General features: G+C 44.3%; 1 protein-coding gene across 1 annotated transcript in view; it reads left to right on the top strand.

Moving 5' to 3' along the window:
• Positions 1–16,390, top strand: part of LOC139740102 (uridine phosphorylase 2-like) — a 119,451-nt gene that overhangs the window by 19,958 nt on the left and 83,103 nt on the right. Inside the window, exons 2-3 of the mRNA XM_071650688.1 lie at positions 9,255–9,345; positions 12,728–12,842. Of these exons, the coding sequence (XP_071506789.1) occupies positions 9,320–9,345; positions 12,728–12,842 (141 nt within the window). The 5' untranslated portion in view covers positions 9,255–9,319. The remainder of the gene's footprint in view (positions 1–9,254; positions 9,346–12,727; positions 12,843–16,390) is intronic.

Genomic DNA, 16,390 nt, shown 5'->3' with positions numbered 1-16,390 from the left:
TACTAAGAGTGGCAAGTAAGGGTGGCAAGTGCATTATGCACGCGCACTGCATCTGCCAAAATTGTGCATGCAGACGATATTGCCAGTGCGTACTTGGGCTTTAAATAATTCTGTATTTTGTGTTACAGATTTTCTAACAGCCATTTATGATGTATGTCGAATAATTTGAGAATTAATATCCCATGACAAGATTAAATGCATAGAATATATTATGCTCTGTAGTACATGTATTCATTTGTGTGATATGTTCAAGACTTTGTGTGTGTGTGTGTGTGTGTGTGTGTGTGAGAGAGAGAGAGAGAGAGAGAGTGTGTGTGTGTGTTTGTGTGTGCAGGCATATTCACTATGTCCCATTCAAATGATTGTATTCCTAATTAAGGTTGAGGTGGGGGCCTTCAGTAAGTAAGTGTGTGTGTGTGTGTATTTGTGTTTGTTATGGATGTGTATGTGTGTGTGTAGGCCTACTTGTGTTTGTTACGGATGTGTTTAATATGGATGTGTATGTGTGTGTATTTATGTTTGTTATGCGTGTGTGTGTGTGTGTGTACAAGTAATGACCCTTTGATCTCAAAATACACCAAATTCACTCTGAAGATACCTTTTTTCAAGTAGCCTAGCTACTTCTGTAAAAGTATGGCCTTTTCCTCTGATTTCAGCGATTTTGCTACCCTTTTCACTATACGCGCGTACATCGCCCATCCGTGAAAAACAACCCCTTTTACACGCATTGTTTATACAGGACTTGTAATGGCAGTGTCCCCAGGGCTGTAGATATGGGGGACCTGCCCCCCCCCCCCCCCCCCCCCCCCAAAAAAAAAAAAAAATTGTATGCCACCATGTGCCTCCCACCCCCACCCCCTGAAAAAAAAAAATATGCTGAATAAAAAATAATCACAGTAGCAGTTCAGGGTGCCCCCTACTGGAAAAATCCTAGCTATGCCACTGATCCCCACCCCCGGGGTTACAAATTATCTCCAAGTCGCGTTCACCACTCGATCAATCAGAGCTAAATATTAGCTGCGGGGTAGCTGCACTTGAATGTCCGCGATGAACAATCAGCGCTCAGCGTATGAAAATTGATACACTACTGAGGAGATAATTATTTAGCTTTAATTTACATTAAAAATAGCAATTATATTGCGTTATGCGTGGTTTTGTGAATGAGATTATAAAATTATCACTCAAATCGTTGATTTTCATCGCGTGTACGTCTTGCAAAGGATTAAATCCGGCGTTGTCAACCCCGTTTGTCAACGCAACGGTACATTGCTAGTACACAAGCGATTCGCACTGTACTTAAGTTTTGCCACTCTTAGTAATGGCGGATCAGGCTCCATGCGATCACAGAGCCTTAACGTGTGCGCGTATGACGAGTCCGCACTCTAGTACGTATAATACAGCTCTATGGCGCACATGCAAGTCGCTGCTTGTGCACTGTGCGTACAACGAACGGAACTTTGCGCGCGTGAAACCCTATCGCCTACGGACCCTGGATGTTTACATTGATCGCCGTGGTATCCCCATGTGTGGCCGGCTGGGGAGCGTGTGTGCCAAGTCTGTAGCCAGCTGCCACTACAGTACCCTATTTCATTTGGAGGCGGGGTAGAAGACGTACCGTTGTGCAATGTCTGCTTCTTTTTCTCTTCTTCTTCATCCGCTTTTCCCTTGCCTCCCAAGTATGAAATGAGTGTGGTGTGTTTTTTATAACGTTATTGCATCATTTTTCTGCAAGGAAAAGGTGAGTTTCTGTTTGTGTATTGATGTGCACTGCAGTAAAATTATGTGCAGGTGAAAAGCGTTCAAACTTTCTTTCCCGAGTATCGTGGAAACTCGATGTATTTCTAGGCCTATTAAGGGAGATCTCATATAACAGAATACTTATAACAAACTATTTTCCAGACAAAATGAATTAATTTCCTTTGTTTTGTATCGTTTATTGACTTGATCCCAAGGATCTCGTCGCAATACCAGGTTTCCAAAGTGTATTTATTTTTGCGTAGCTTTCGGTGCTGCAAACTTTTGCTAGGGCCTAAGCTTATACTACTAAACTTCGTTTTATTTCTGTCGTTTCTCACACCTGGTTTGGTACGATTTCTTCAATTTTATATTGCTTTATCCGTTCCCTTTATATTTTGAAGTATTTAAACATAATTCTTTCAAGTGTATCGCACTATTATTTTCGTAACGGCGATTTTCTGCTTTCCTGCAATACTTTTTCGAATCGAAGCGACGGAGTTTGATCCCAGCCGCTTCGATGTGCTTTGTGTTGTTTGGGAGGTGTTGATACTTTGTATTTGTTATCTATTTTCCTAGGTGTTTATCTTCAGGGACTATGCGTGTTTCTTAATGTTGATAGGAAAAGGCTAAAATGATCCGAGTGATGTCTGATGGTGATGATAACTATGTTGGTGTAAAAAGAAGGCTTGCTGTGAGCGTACGTGCCGTTTTATTTCACTTTCCCTCTTACTCTTCTTTCCCCTCCCAAGAATGATAAAAAAAGAAATTGCATACACCTCACAACAAAAAGAACCACATGCTAGCAGCCTTCGTAAAGTTAAATCTAAATATTCAATATCAGCAGAGAATATACAAGGGAAACATGAATGACAATAAATAAAAGCGAAGAGATTGCGTATGCAGTCAAAGATCGTACACGGCTCTGATCTTTAAGTCTCTTCAGCTCGAAGAAACTTGACACCCCACCCCTCTTCCCTTGTGGAAATTTCCACAAAAGCAGGTGCCACACCCAGGTGCGTGCCAGACGAAAGAATGCGCGCACTGGAATAAACAGCGTGTAAATATCCTGGAAATATCGATCGAAGAACCAGCTCATTAGTTGAATTAAAGGAATGATTGCAAAGATATGATTCTATAGCCTTTCTTTTGGCGCATAGTAGGAAACATCGAACAGTCGATTATAGTGTACTTGATCGAATATCTTATGTTCCCTGAACAGTAAAAAAAAAAGGATTGATTATTCAGTCAATTATGAAAATCCAGGACTGATTTTCTTATTTACTAGATAAATCTATGTACCCACCTATTTTGCTAGTCTCTGACTACGCACACCAAACGAGCAAGTTTTAACACAGAACCAAATAGAGTGCACACCCCACCCCCCCCCCTGACTCCCCACCCTGACTCCCCCACTTGCGCTGTCCGCGGGCGCCATCTTCCTCGAACACTGCCGTAGCCCTTGGGAGTCCCAAGCAGTGGGACATGTCGAGGAGCGGGGATGGTAGGTGGGTCATAGGTGGGTACATAGATTTATCTAGTAAATAAGAAAATCAGTCCTGGATTTTCATAATTTACAGCAATAAATCAATGTACCCACCTATTTTGCTAGACTTACACTGATAATGTCTGGGAGGCATGTCCCTCTGGGAGGAAGGGTCCACCAGGAGTCAGGCAACACTTCCTGCGGCGGTCAGCACTGCAGAGGCGAAGGATTCCTCCCCGGCTGGGATGTCCCGCAGGTAGTGAGAGATGAAGGAGTTGGAAGAGCGCCAGTATGCTGCTTTCTGGATCTCCGCTAGAGGCACCCCTTGAAAAAGTGCCCAGGAAGTGCTAATGCCACGCGTATCATGGGCCCAGGGGGTAGCTCCTGGTAGTAAGGCTTCTGTACCAGCGGCCTGGATGGCTTCCACAATCCAACGGGAAATGGAATCTTGCGATGCTGGTGTGTAGGGCTCGCGTGTAATAATGCATAACTGGTCGTCCTTGCGTAAGCTCTTGGTCCTATCGAGGTACCAGTTCAAGGTTCTGACCGGACACCAAACCTTGTCTTCTGCGATAGAGGACAGTTCCGAGAGTGGGCTAATAAAAATCTCCACTGGACCTGAGGAGGCCGTTTGATTTTTAGCTATGTAGGTAGCCCAGGGGATGAGGCGTACCCCACGCCTCTCCCACCTGATATGACCTGGGGTAAGGCAGAGAGCATGTAGCGCACTGCGCCTCTGGCCTGAAGCAATTGCTATCAAGAAGGCTGTCTTCATACTAAGGTGGTGTAAGGAAGATGTGGCCATGGGTTCGAAGGGTGGTCTGGCCAATGCATCTAAGACGCGGGGCAAGCTCCAGGCGGGGACCAACTTGGTCATGGGGGGTCGTTTCAAGAAAAAAGAGCGGAGCAACTTAGTAAGATATGGTGAAGAGGAAATTCCTGACCCGTCTGGTAAACCTGAGTGTACTGCTGCAATGGCTGAACGATAGCCCCTAATGGTAGAGAGGGTTCTCCATGCTGATAGGAAGAATTGAAGACGCCCCCCCCACCCCCACAGGGGGGACAAGCGCTCGGGAAAACCCGTCAAAAACGGCGTCCGCCTTTGGCGGACTTGCAGGTATCACCCCGCCGTTTGTCACCAGCAGCTTGTCCGCCACATGGCCGATCTTGTCGGGCTGATTGGGCGGGGCTGGGTGCCGGTACCGTCACCGTGACACAGCGCTGGGATTGCGCGGTATGCCCTCCCGCAGTCGGGGGACGAAAGGTCTCCTTCCGAGGTCGGGGGGTATGCCCCTGTCTGGGCTGCTTTAATTGTGCTATCTCAGCCGCTTGTTTGCGGCTGGCTACCTCCCTCTCGATTACCTGAGCAAATTGTCCGGCAAAGAGGAGGGGGCCACGGCAAGAGAGGCCCTGGGTGAGGGTGGGGACATCCCCCTGCTTTACACCCAAACTTTGCAGAGTCATCTCGCGGTGGCGATGGGTATATACCGCGGCCTGAGATAACTGGGACCATTGCAGTCCTGTGAGGGAGAGGAGTAAGTCATCTATGACTGCTCTGTCCCCTTCGGATACCCCAAGTTCCTGTGCACGGGTGTTGAGCCCAATGAGGGCACCCATATAGGCCGTAAGCCGCATGCCCGAGCGTACCATAGTGGACATGGCCGCCCAGTGGGCATCACCCTCCCTGAATGTGCGGGAGCGCAAGGGGTTGCGGGAGGCTACACGTTCCCCTACCGCTAGCGTGTCAGGGGAAAGTTTCTCCGCTAAGAAGAATTGAAAATCCTCCGCCTGGAAGGTGAAGGCCTTGCCCAGGGCTGTGCTGGATTTTTGCGGGGGTTGCCCGGCAATGCGGTCAAACTCTCCTTTGAAATCGGCAGTCAGGGGAATGCCTGTGGGCGGGGCTTGTTGCCTAAAGAGCAGTGAAGCCCGCGATTCCTGCCCTGCCTGTTTGTAAATATCGGGCAGGTGTTTGTGCAGCAAGGTATGGGCTTCAGTGCCCATCCGCTGAAGAGTAGGGGGGTCCTGGGCCTCCTTGGGTGTGGGGGACGGGGCCCTCGAGCTGGTTGAAAGGCAGGACACCGAATCGGTGTCTCCCATGCTCGGTCGAGAGAGGCCATGACTTCAAAAGGCGGGTCCACATACAAGGGAGTGGTACTAGCCTGGTACGTCTCCTCCCCGGGGGGCGCACCCAGCGCCACCGGAGGATGAGATGGCCTGTGCGGTGGTGCTGGCGGCGATATGATAGCCGCGGGCCCAGTGGCAGGGCTTCCTGTGCTAGGCGGGTTGCTGTTCGCCCCAGTGGGTGGCGTTAAAGACCAGCCCTGTTGGGCGGCAAATGCCTGAAGCATGCCCATAAGTTTGCCTTCCGAAGGGACAGCTGTCGGGCGATCTTTGCCAGACTTTTTGTCTTTATTCTTCTTCCTTTTCTTAGCTTTCTTATCCTCTCTCTCGTAGTAAGGAGAGGCTTCTGCTACCCGCTTTAAGCTGTGGGAGGAAGGCTGGGCTGGTGGTGGGTCGAGGTTGTGGGCCAGAAGCGGGAGGGGGGGACAAATCCCCAGGGTCCTGAGCCAAGCGTCGGTCCGTGGCAACCACGAAAGATTGCCCGGCCCCCGGCGCTGCGCGCCGTGCTCGCTCCCCAAGAAGTGGCGCAGAAACCACCGCTGGCTGGGAGGAAAGAACGGCTGCGCAAACCAGGGGGGCGGGGGGCAGAACCCCTGCCGCCTGGGATGCGCTCCAGCCCGTAACGGGCGCAGAAGCCCGCCTGGCCACTGGCTGTGCATGCCCCGCCAGCTCCCCAAGCGGAGGCGTAAAAACCCCCGCTGGTTGAGAGCGCGGCGTCATCCCCTCGCCCTGGCCAGAGCTACTGACGGGACAAAACCCGCCTGGGACGGCCTGGGCACCCTGGTTGTTGGCTGGCGGAACAGCCACAGGGCTTGGGGAAGTCGACTCGGGCGAAGACCCGGCCGATGGGCGCCATGGACGACCCAAACCATTTGAAACTGTCTCCGAAGAGGAGCTCATATTGTTTCCAAATTTTTGTGTCCTAGAAATCATACGCCTTGAAAAAGCGGTTGGATTTATATATCTAAAGTCAAGTAATCTCGAAACAAAAGATATGAGAAAACTTACAGGACTTACCCTGATGCTAGGCCACAGGATATGCACTCACGTCCCAACACGAACGTCTGCAGTCACGCAGAAAAGATCAGGAGCCGGCGCATGCACGGCGCGCGATATGCAAAAGTCCTGCAGTGAAACACGTACGCGGGACTACAGTGTCGGTACTGAACGAGGAGGTTACGATAGTACAATAAAATCGTCTAAAATCCCTCGAAATATTTAGGTTCTCAGATGAAAAAAGGTTACAAAATTATATAGAACACCATAAAATTTGTAACACTAGTGCAATTGAAGACAGTAATACTCTGAAAGTTACAATGGAAGGGGATGAATTCCCCGTCCAAAAGAACTTAGCTGCTTCGTCTAGGCTGCGAGCAAAAAAGAGGAAGATGGCGCCCGCGGACGGCGCAAGTGGGGGAGTCAGGGTGGGGAGTCAGGGGGGGTGGGGTGTGCACTCTACTTGGTTCTGTGTTAAAACTTGCTCGTTTGGTGTGCGTAGTCAGAGACTAGCAAAATAGGTGGTTACATTGATTTATTGCTGTAAATTAAAAATGCAATCACAGAAATACATGAAAGGTCTCTTACGCCCAGACAAATTCACTACGAGTAGGTCCAATGAGATGCAGTCATCACCTGGTCAGACAGCAAAATAATGACAATTAATTTCAGTTCACGCTCATCAAAACTGCTTATTACTTTTCAAAGTTTTGGCTATCAACATACGTTCATGGGTTTTTTTGTTTTTGTTTGTTTTGTATGTTCTTCCCTCGTAAAAGACGTAATGGTTTCTTCGTATCGAACGTAAACTGCATGTTTACCGTAAACAAGCCATTCAGCTCAGCTTATGGCGCATTCGATCCATCGAACTTGCAGTACTAGTAACCTCTTAGGCAGGAGCACATGGCGCATTCCTTTAAACTTGAAAGTGAAACCACGTGTTTGCACATCAGCGCTTCCACACACAGCGCGGCATTTTGCGATCATCGTTATAGCAGACTTTCCGATTCCAGTCTGGGGGGAAAGGAATTTGAATACTTCGGAAAATACTGATGTCTAAAATCCAATAAAATGAAAAAGCCTGAAAACAACGCATGATTATGTTTTATAGTAAACAATAATTGGAAACACTGAACAGAGTTTTGCATTCGCTCACACAGAAGCTCTCTTGACAAGATGAAAGCATTCCCCCTCCCTTACTAGATAGTGGAAGCTTCCATTAGACCTAGCTCTGCAGCATACGTTACAGGAACGTATGCAAGTCGCACAATATTGCAATGCACACACAGTCATCCAAATGCATTTTATACCGTACACACATGCATTGCATTGTGCAAAAAATGTATCGGGTACGCCATATACGGTACTTCGCAGTAAATTGCGTGCAGTACAACGTTGTCGTGTAGTTGTACTTGTGCGCGCTGGTGCAATTTCTACTGTCATTCTTCGTATGGATCATAAAATTTCTGTTGAAAGTCTTGGAGATAGATTGCTTACACGGACGGACTACTGAAAATTTTGTTTTTTCTCTATGAAGATTTCTTACACGGACAGACTACTGAAAATTTTATTTTTCTCTATGAGAATAAAATTTACCGCGTCGCCACCTTTTGGTCGGGTCGGTCGGGTTACCGGAAAGCAACATATTATTTATTTTGGCCTAACAGGTAAGACGCAAGTACGGAACTCGCCAACATTCTTGTCATTCCACAGAAAATTTTCCCGCGTGCTGGAAAATCCATACTTATGTAATGTTTGTGAAGGTATTAGTTTCATTAATTGTTATTACATTGAGATGTTAATTACAAAGACATTTGTGAGTTTAAAGGGAAATGCTAGTTTGAATATAATGAATTTATTCCAATTGTTTTCCTATTCTAAGATTTGTCGGTTGTATTCCGCGATAGACAATTTGTGGGGATGCAATATGATTGCATTATTTAAACTAAATTATGCGAGTGATAGAGATAAAGGCCACCTCATTACGCACAGTGAATTTTTTTTTTTTTTTTTGAGAATGATCAAACAGAAACAAAATGTTGCAGGACTATGTCATTAACAATTCCTACTCCTACAATTGTATGCAGGCTTGTTGCGTGTATGGATTTTCAAGACCACAGGATAAATTTCTGCGGGGGACTAGGATTTGCAGAGCTACCAAGTCTCACGCATTCTGCTTGAGACTCAAGAATTTAGGGGCCGTCTCACGATCTCACGCATGACACCCATTTTTCTCACGCATCGAGCGAAGTCTGCATTTTGGGCCTGTAAAAACATGAATAATGAGCATAGCTCAAAAGATTAATGTGATAGTTGCAATTGAAGGTATATTTCCCTTTTGTCTTTCAAAATATCACTGAAGTATGCACCTGATCGCACCATTAAGAGCTAAAAATTGAAAAAGCTCCCTACCAATAGTTGCAATTGAAGGTATATTTCCCTTTTGTCTTTCAAAATATCACTGAAGTATGCACCTGATCGCACCATTAAGAGCTAAAAATTGAAAAAGCTCCCTACCGTGGGAGGCCACAGGGGAAAAAAAACCCTCCCACACCCTCGCTCGCGGGCACATTCGCTCGCCGAGATGCCGAGTCATGAAAATCTCACTCATAAAAATTTTTTGAACTTGGCATCCCTGGATTTGGGTGCGTTTCGCGTGCATATTACCTGCTGGAAGTGTGCTACTTGCATTCTACTCAGGGTTACAGGCAAGTTGCGGGAGGGTTGCCATCGAGGTGCTACCGCTACGGCCATTTCTAGTTGAAGGCATGTCTTTGCAACAGCTTTCATGAGTGGATGCGATGCACTGATTATTTGAAACAAACCAATGAATGATAACAGAAGGTACCAACATAAAGTTGTATTTTGCCATTGAATTTCTCTAATTTGTATTTCATGTGTGCCTATATAAATACAGATGGTGCACAGAGCAGCTCTATAGATCACTGGTGTTCATAAGATAATCCACTCACTTCAAGAAAGATGTCAGCACAGCATGTTATGAATAGGTATGTAGACATTGCTCATGGATATGCCATGATTTTAGCGAGTCTGATTTGTCCCGAATCTTTTTTCCTTACAATTTCACAAATTTTTACATTTATGATCATGGAGTACATTAATGAACAAATTAAAGTACATGCTCACATCAAACTCATGTTGAGTTAATATTTTTCCAAGTTGCTTAAAGGGATGGTACAATATTGGTGGGGATGAGAATTGGGCCTTTAACTTTTTGCAAAGTACCAAGAAAACACTTAGGGTATGGAATAGTACAGAGCATACCATTTTAAGAGGAATTCAAAGTTTATTTGATGAAAATCGGGTTTGGAATGATAAAAACATCCACAAACAAAGTAAAACAAAGTGATTGTAATAAAGTGTGGGTCCCACACTTATTAGAATCGCTCTGTTTTGGATATCTCAGCCATTTCAAAACCAATTTTCATCATATAAGCGTTGAATTCCTCATGGAATTACACGCTCTTTCATATTTCATTAGAGGTTTTTCATTATCTCACCAAAAAATGTTAGAAACCTGAAATTAGGTCTCAACCAAAACTATACGACCCCTTTAAAGGAGAATTCCGGATGATTTTCAGACTTTTACATTAGAATAACTATGCATCAGTGGGGGCTCAAGGAAGCAGAGCAAAACTAGAGGAGCCGTCACAGGTGGCAGACCCACGCCTTAGTGGCGTTAGAGTAGTTGCAATACTACACTATGGGGTCAAAACTGCAAGGTCACATAGAATTTCTTTCGTCACTTCCACCAAAACACTCTACAATGAAAAAGAGTGCGAAGCAGTGATCGTGTCATCTATGGTGCTGTGTCCAAATTTCGCCCAAGACTTCAAATTTCGCCCAGTGAGATAGTGCACTACGAAATGGAAGCATACGCACTGCAGTGTGACTGGGACCGAGCAAAATTTTTCTGTGATTGAGGAATATTCCTCCAACGAAAAAAAGAAAATCAATTTTAATATGAAAAATCGCCAAATACGGGCCATTTTGTGACGACGGAAAGTGAACTTTCACAAAATGTTCACAAATTCAGGACTAGTCCCTCAAATAAACATAAATTTCGGAATTCTTCCTAACATTTGACAGCGAAGTCCATTGTCTGGGAGTTCTGTTTTCGTATGGTAGTGGAAAATGTGCAAAGTAAGAAACGGGAAAATTTTCAGAGTGGTCACCCCATCATACTATACTATGGGGTCAAAACAACAAGGTCACAGGGGTCAACCGATTATCACCAAAATCTAACTGATTCTTTCCTGTCACTATCCAAACATTCCCTGAACGTTTGGTGCAAATTCGTTCACCCATTCTCTGTTCATCTTGTACACAAACAAACAAACAAACATATGGAGCCCTTTACATAACCCTGCCAATTTTCATCGGCGTGGGTAAAAAGAAAGCATACATAAATTTTGCACAGGTGAACTTGGTAAGCAAGCGGTGTTATAATGGAATTACATTGTCTGGAATATTTGAGCCTCCTACTCACAATGCATTCTTATGGTGAGCCCAACTCCTGCATTCTTATGGTGAAGCTGCAATTTCATCATCCTTGTTCACTGTAATTGTACCCCAACCCACACAGAATGTGTATGGGGGCATAGGAATCACTGTGAGGTCGGATGGCCAGGCGGTCAATCGGTCCATTGCAAAATCTTGTGGATCAAACTACTCTCTCATTTTTTTGAGCAATTGACCCCAAATTTGGCATGTGTGACCACTATGAAAGGTCAATCCCGTGTGCAAGACACCTTTTTTGGTTAGTATCACATAATGCATTGCCATGGCTTCGGCAAATCTTCATATAAATCTTGTGAATCAAACTCCTCTCGTTTTTTTTAGCAATTAACCCCAAATTTGAGGTGTGAGACCGCTATCAAAGGTAGATGTGCAAGACAACTTTTTCAGTAGTATTGCATAATACGTTACCATGACAGTAGCAAATTTTCATAAAAATCTTATGAAATATTTCAGATCAAACTGCTCTCCCAGTTTTAAAGCAGTTCAGTTGAAATTTGGGATAAATGATCAATGTAATGTGCTGTGCAAGACACCTTTTTCGTGTGTTGAAGAAATGTGTTGCCATTGGCAACAGTGCTCAGGGTTTTGTTTTGTTTTTTTTTTTTTGTTTTTTTTTTACCAATCACACAAAACATACCTGTATGTGGATTGACCTTACTCCTTGAGTTTTTGAGTATTTGACTTAAATTTTGACACATGTGACTGCTACATTATGTAGATATATGTGCAAAACATAATGTACCTTCTGCCAATGTTGAACAATGCATTGCCATAGTAACAGCATTTTATTAACTAAAAAGCATGTGTATGAAAATATTGTGGATTCAGCTAACTCTCTATGTCTTTGAGCATTTAGCTTGAAATTTTTCACATGTGAGTGCTGTGATACATAGATGTGCAACCTTAATCTTTTGTTGTTGAACAATACGTTGCCACAGTAACAAAGTAGTTTGAATGAAAATCATTCAAAAATACTGTGGCTTAAGTTAACTCTCTCTATGAGTATTTGGCTTTAAATTTGGCACATGTGACCGCTTTAGTATGTACAATGTAGATGTGCAAACTTTATCTTTTGTCATTATTAAACAATGTTTTGCCACCGTAACAGCGTACTTTGAATATCATGTCCAAAATATTGCAGATTAGGCTAACTACCTCAGTTTATTACTATTTGACTTGAAATTTGGCACATGTTACCGCTAAAGTACAAAGATGTGCAAACTTCATCTTTCGTCATTGTTTAGCAATGTGTTGCCATGGTGACAGTATATTTTGAATGAAAATCATGCCAAAATTTGGAGTCGGTTCTGTTTTTTAGCAATTGGCTTAAAATTTCACATGTTACCACTATATTACCTAGATGTGCAAAATTTTTCTTTCTACATTGTTGGCCAGTGTGTTGCCATGGTAGCAGCATGTTTTACCCTAAACTGATAAACACAAGATTAACAACGTATGAAAATTTTGTGTCTTGTTCGGCAAGGACAAAATATCTTATATACATGTATGTATCTTCCTCTTTTTAATTTGTTAGACATGTCTTTGCAACAACTTTTATGAGTGGATGCAATGGACTGATGTGAATATGTTTGCCCTCAATAAAAATTCACACTTTGAAATAGCCTATCAGTGACACTATGAAGCATCATTGTCAAGTCCCCCTGTTACTGTACCTACTAGTGTAACTTTGTTTTTTGTACACTTGAGCTGTGTACATTCTGGTTGGCATTATGTGTTATTACGTCTTTAATCTAGAGTGGATATTTTTACAAGATGGTTGATAGGTGTCCATAAAATCATAATCATTCTGATTACTTTTGCATGCATTGTCATTTTTGGACCATTTAGGAAGAGTGACTGTGGACTCAATCCCCATCTGAAAAAATATGAGAGTGACTGTCTCTTCCATATTGGGTTCACCACAGTGGAGGATGACTTCCAAGCATTATTTGGAGACATCAAGGTGAAAATATCATTCTCTTTTTAACTTATCTGGTTGTCTGTCCATCTTTCCACCCATCCTTCAGTCTAGAATTGATTTTGTGGTCAGTAGAACTTAAGAACCCACTGAGGTATCCAAATTAAATTTTGCATATGAGGTCAATTTTGTAGAATATGCCACATGTACACTATACCGTGTGTCCCCACCCCCCCCCCCCCCAAAAAAAAAAAATATGGTACCCTCCGTAATGATAGCTTTAAAAATAGTGAATCAATCCAAATACAATTTCAGGGTATGAAACTATAACTCATTGCCCACATCTTACAGAAAACCCCATTTGATTTACTTCAGTGGTCAAAGAGAAAAGAGGAATTTGTAGAGCATGTCAGGAATCCCTTCCCTCCAAGTTCTGTCTATCGAGTTCACACATTAATTTGCATTTCCAAAAACATCCAAGTGCTAAACTTGGAAGAATCAAACTCATGCCATGCTTTTACAACAATCCACATTTCTCTGTGACCGCTTAACCAAATTGAATGGGGTTTTCTGCAAAATAGAGCTAAGATAATATATTTTAAGACTCTGAAGTGGCATTTAGAAGGTTGAATCATATTGGGTGTTATCATTGCGAAAAGTGGATTGTAATTTTTTTGGGACATACTGTACATGTTTACAGGGTTTCTGCGTAGTATTAAAGGCACTCAATCGTGGTGAGTGGTTTGTGCGGCACGGAGACGAACGCAACACGCTGCCTCCCCCATTCTGTATCAAATGTAGTGACCCCGAATGAGAATAGCGCTGGCTCAATGGGTCAGCGAACAACACGCTGACCTACAAGAGCTCTATGCTACAAATCTCCTAACCCAAAATGGCTGTCTGAGCAAGCCACGAGAGCTTCCGAATGGACGCACACTCTCAGTGCCCTTGCGCATGAAGAGAGGCCAAAAGAGCCACGCGTCTTCTGGCCTCTCTCCTCCAATCACCGCAGCTCGCGGTGACAATGTTTGTGTATGATGCAAACACACACACGCACACACACACACACGTGTCTCAGTGGCAGCATTGTCCCACACGTTTATGGATATAGCACCGAGTCTGGTATTGCGCAATTGCATGCACAAACTTCGGTCGTTCGGAGTTTACGTACCATAAGGAATGGCGATCGGCTGCCTTTAAAGTAGAATTTGGCAGTGAATTTGCAATTTGTCCAGTAATTTGCTCCTTGCAATGTAGATTAAAGCACGTCTGTTTGTTTTTGTTTTTATGCCTCTGCAACAAAGTGGTGCCAGAGGCATTGTGTTTTCAGGTTGTCTGTCCTTGCGTCCGTCCATCCGTCCGTCCGTCAGTAATCAATTTTGTGGACAGTGTAACTAAAAAATCTTTGGAGGTATCCTAATGAAACTTGGCATGTATGTTTAAAGACCTAACAAAATGGTTTAGACATTTTTTTCTTAATGATGTACAATGTAATGATATTAAATGTTAAATTCTAAGTAATTCTATGGTTGTGCGGAGTTTTATACTGTTCTGAATTTTGTTCTATATTTGTTAACGTACTGGATGCAATTTCCTTGGTTTTGGAAAACTTTCTATACTTTCGCCGCATGCGGCGCTCTATCACTTCTAAGTTGTGATGACGTCAAAGATCGGAGTCGTCGATATCGATTGTCCGACCAGCCTAGCCATAGTCAGCGGGCTAGCGCAGCGCTATCGCAGCGCGCGACAGCCGGCCGGCGGCTAGCACTGGCGGGGGAGCGAGCTAGCGAGCGCATAGCTAGCGCTGCGCTGCACTATTGTCATTGGCTAAGCCTTTGGACAAAAGAATATTTAATGAATTGTATCGGATTTAATACTGCCAATAATACAGATTACAACTGTGGTACGCTTGGATATCCATTATTTTCACTGTAAGATCATGGAGACTGTGGCGAGAAAAGGATACTTCGCACTCGGACAACGCTAAGCTTACATAGATTTGTACTAGGCAAACTCGTGAAATAGGCCCCACCACTGCGTGTCTGTACTAATACTACGGCGACTCGCCTGTTTATACTTGTGAATTTAGCCCCACCGTGTGGCGTTCATCGGTAGATAAGCACGGCTGTGGGGCTTCCTTCCACAGTATGATACTCGTGAATGCGGCGAAAAGGACTTCCTAATATGTCCCTCGACTAATTTAACGGCCAATTTAACCATAAATACAACCCTACCTAACCCTAAACCCTAACCCTAGCCTAGGACAAACCCTTTGCTTGCTATAAACGCACAGGTGCACGTGCACTGCGGTGGGGCCTATTTCACGAGGTTAGCCCCACCACTGCATGTCTGTACTAATACTATGGCGACTCGCCTGTGTATAGGCCTAGGCCTACCCGTGAATTCAACCCCACCATGGCATTCATCAGTAGATAAGCACGGCGGTGGGGCTTCCTTCCACAGTATTAAACTACTCGACCAAAATTGATGATCATTCTTGGTATCGTTTTTCTTAGAAAATGGCGCATCTAAATAACTGATAACAATTATTGCAGAACTGACCATGGGGGAAACTGGTTAGGCCTTTTTTTTTTTTTTCTTTTTTTTTTTGAGCCATGACCCACCCTGTAACATACTCTAATCCCCCTAATGTATATGTTAAGAGTGTAGCCTCTGTACTACTACCAAAGATTCTGCTACTATTACTACTTACTAGTCTACTAGACCTAGTGGTACTACTACTAGTACTAGTTTAACTTGTTAGCGCCGGCCGACGGGCCAGGCCACGGCCGGGACGCTCCCATTCCCGCTGGCGGCGGCCGGAGTAGCCACTCACTTTGTGAGCGAGCTGGGTCTGTTCATCTACTACTTACTAGACAAACAGTTACAACTTACAGTGTCAATCATGTAGAATACAGTATATCCTTTCTAACGTTAAACTATGGGGGCATACCACTCTGTATTTCCCAGGCGATCGTTTCCGTGAGGTCTTTTCTCGGACTTGGTGCCATGTTCATACGCTCTTGCACTGGCAGCGGGAGATGCAGCTGGTTCATATCGGTAAGGTGCAGCCCCACGATAACGTTCTGGTTCATCGGCTGCCTCTCCCTCCCCATCTTCCCCTTCAACTTCACGTGCTTCCTCTTCTTCTCCGCTATCGTCAGAGCTGCAGTCTTCATCATCATCATTATCATCAATGTCGAAGTTTACCCATATAGGGGAAGACATTATGCTCGAGGTACCAGGTATTTGTGCAAGCTAACTTAGTGATAATGTACGTGGTACTAATGCGTACATGTCGACAGTCAGTGGGTCGACCGGGAGCGCACATCCCGGGCCCGGGCCTGGCCGGGCTAGCTAAGGTGTACGCACGTGTACCAAGCTAGTAACCTAAGTGCTAGTGCTGAGCGGCGTCTGCTAACTGAGCACAACTCCGTGCTTATAAGTCATCAATCGGTTCAGGGGTGTTGGTCACGTGACATATTTTTTTCGCAAAAGCTGCAACGAGGTCCTCCAAAAATGTGATATTTGGTGGAGTTTCTAGAAGCGATAAAAACCGGAACGACACTGAAAACATATTTACATTGATAATC

This window comes from Diadema antillarum, unplaced genomic scaffold, assembly GCF_040938485.1.
Source record: "Diadema antillarum isolate AM-2024a unplaced genomic scaffold, OU_Dant_1.0 seq00000835_RagTag, whole genome shotgun sequence".
Classification (NCBI taxonomy): Eukaryota; Metazoa; Echinodermata; class Echinoidea; order Diadematoida; family Diadematidae; genus Diadema; species Diadema antillarum.
The sequence above is the reverse complement of the archived record's forward strand: the minus strand, read 5'-3'. Positions and strand labels throughout refer to the sequence as shown.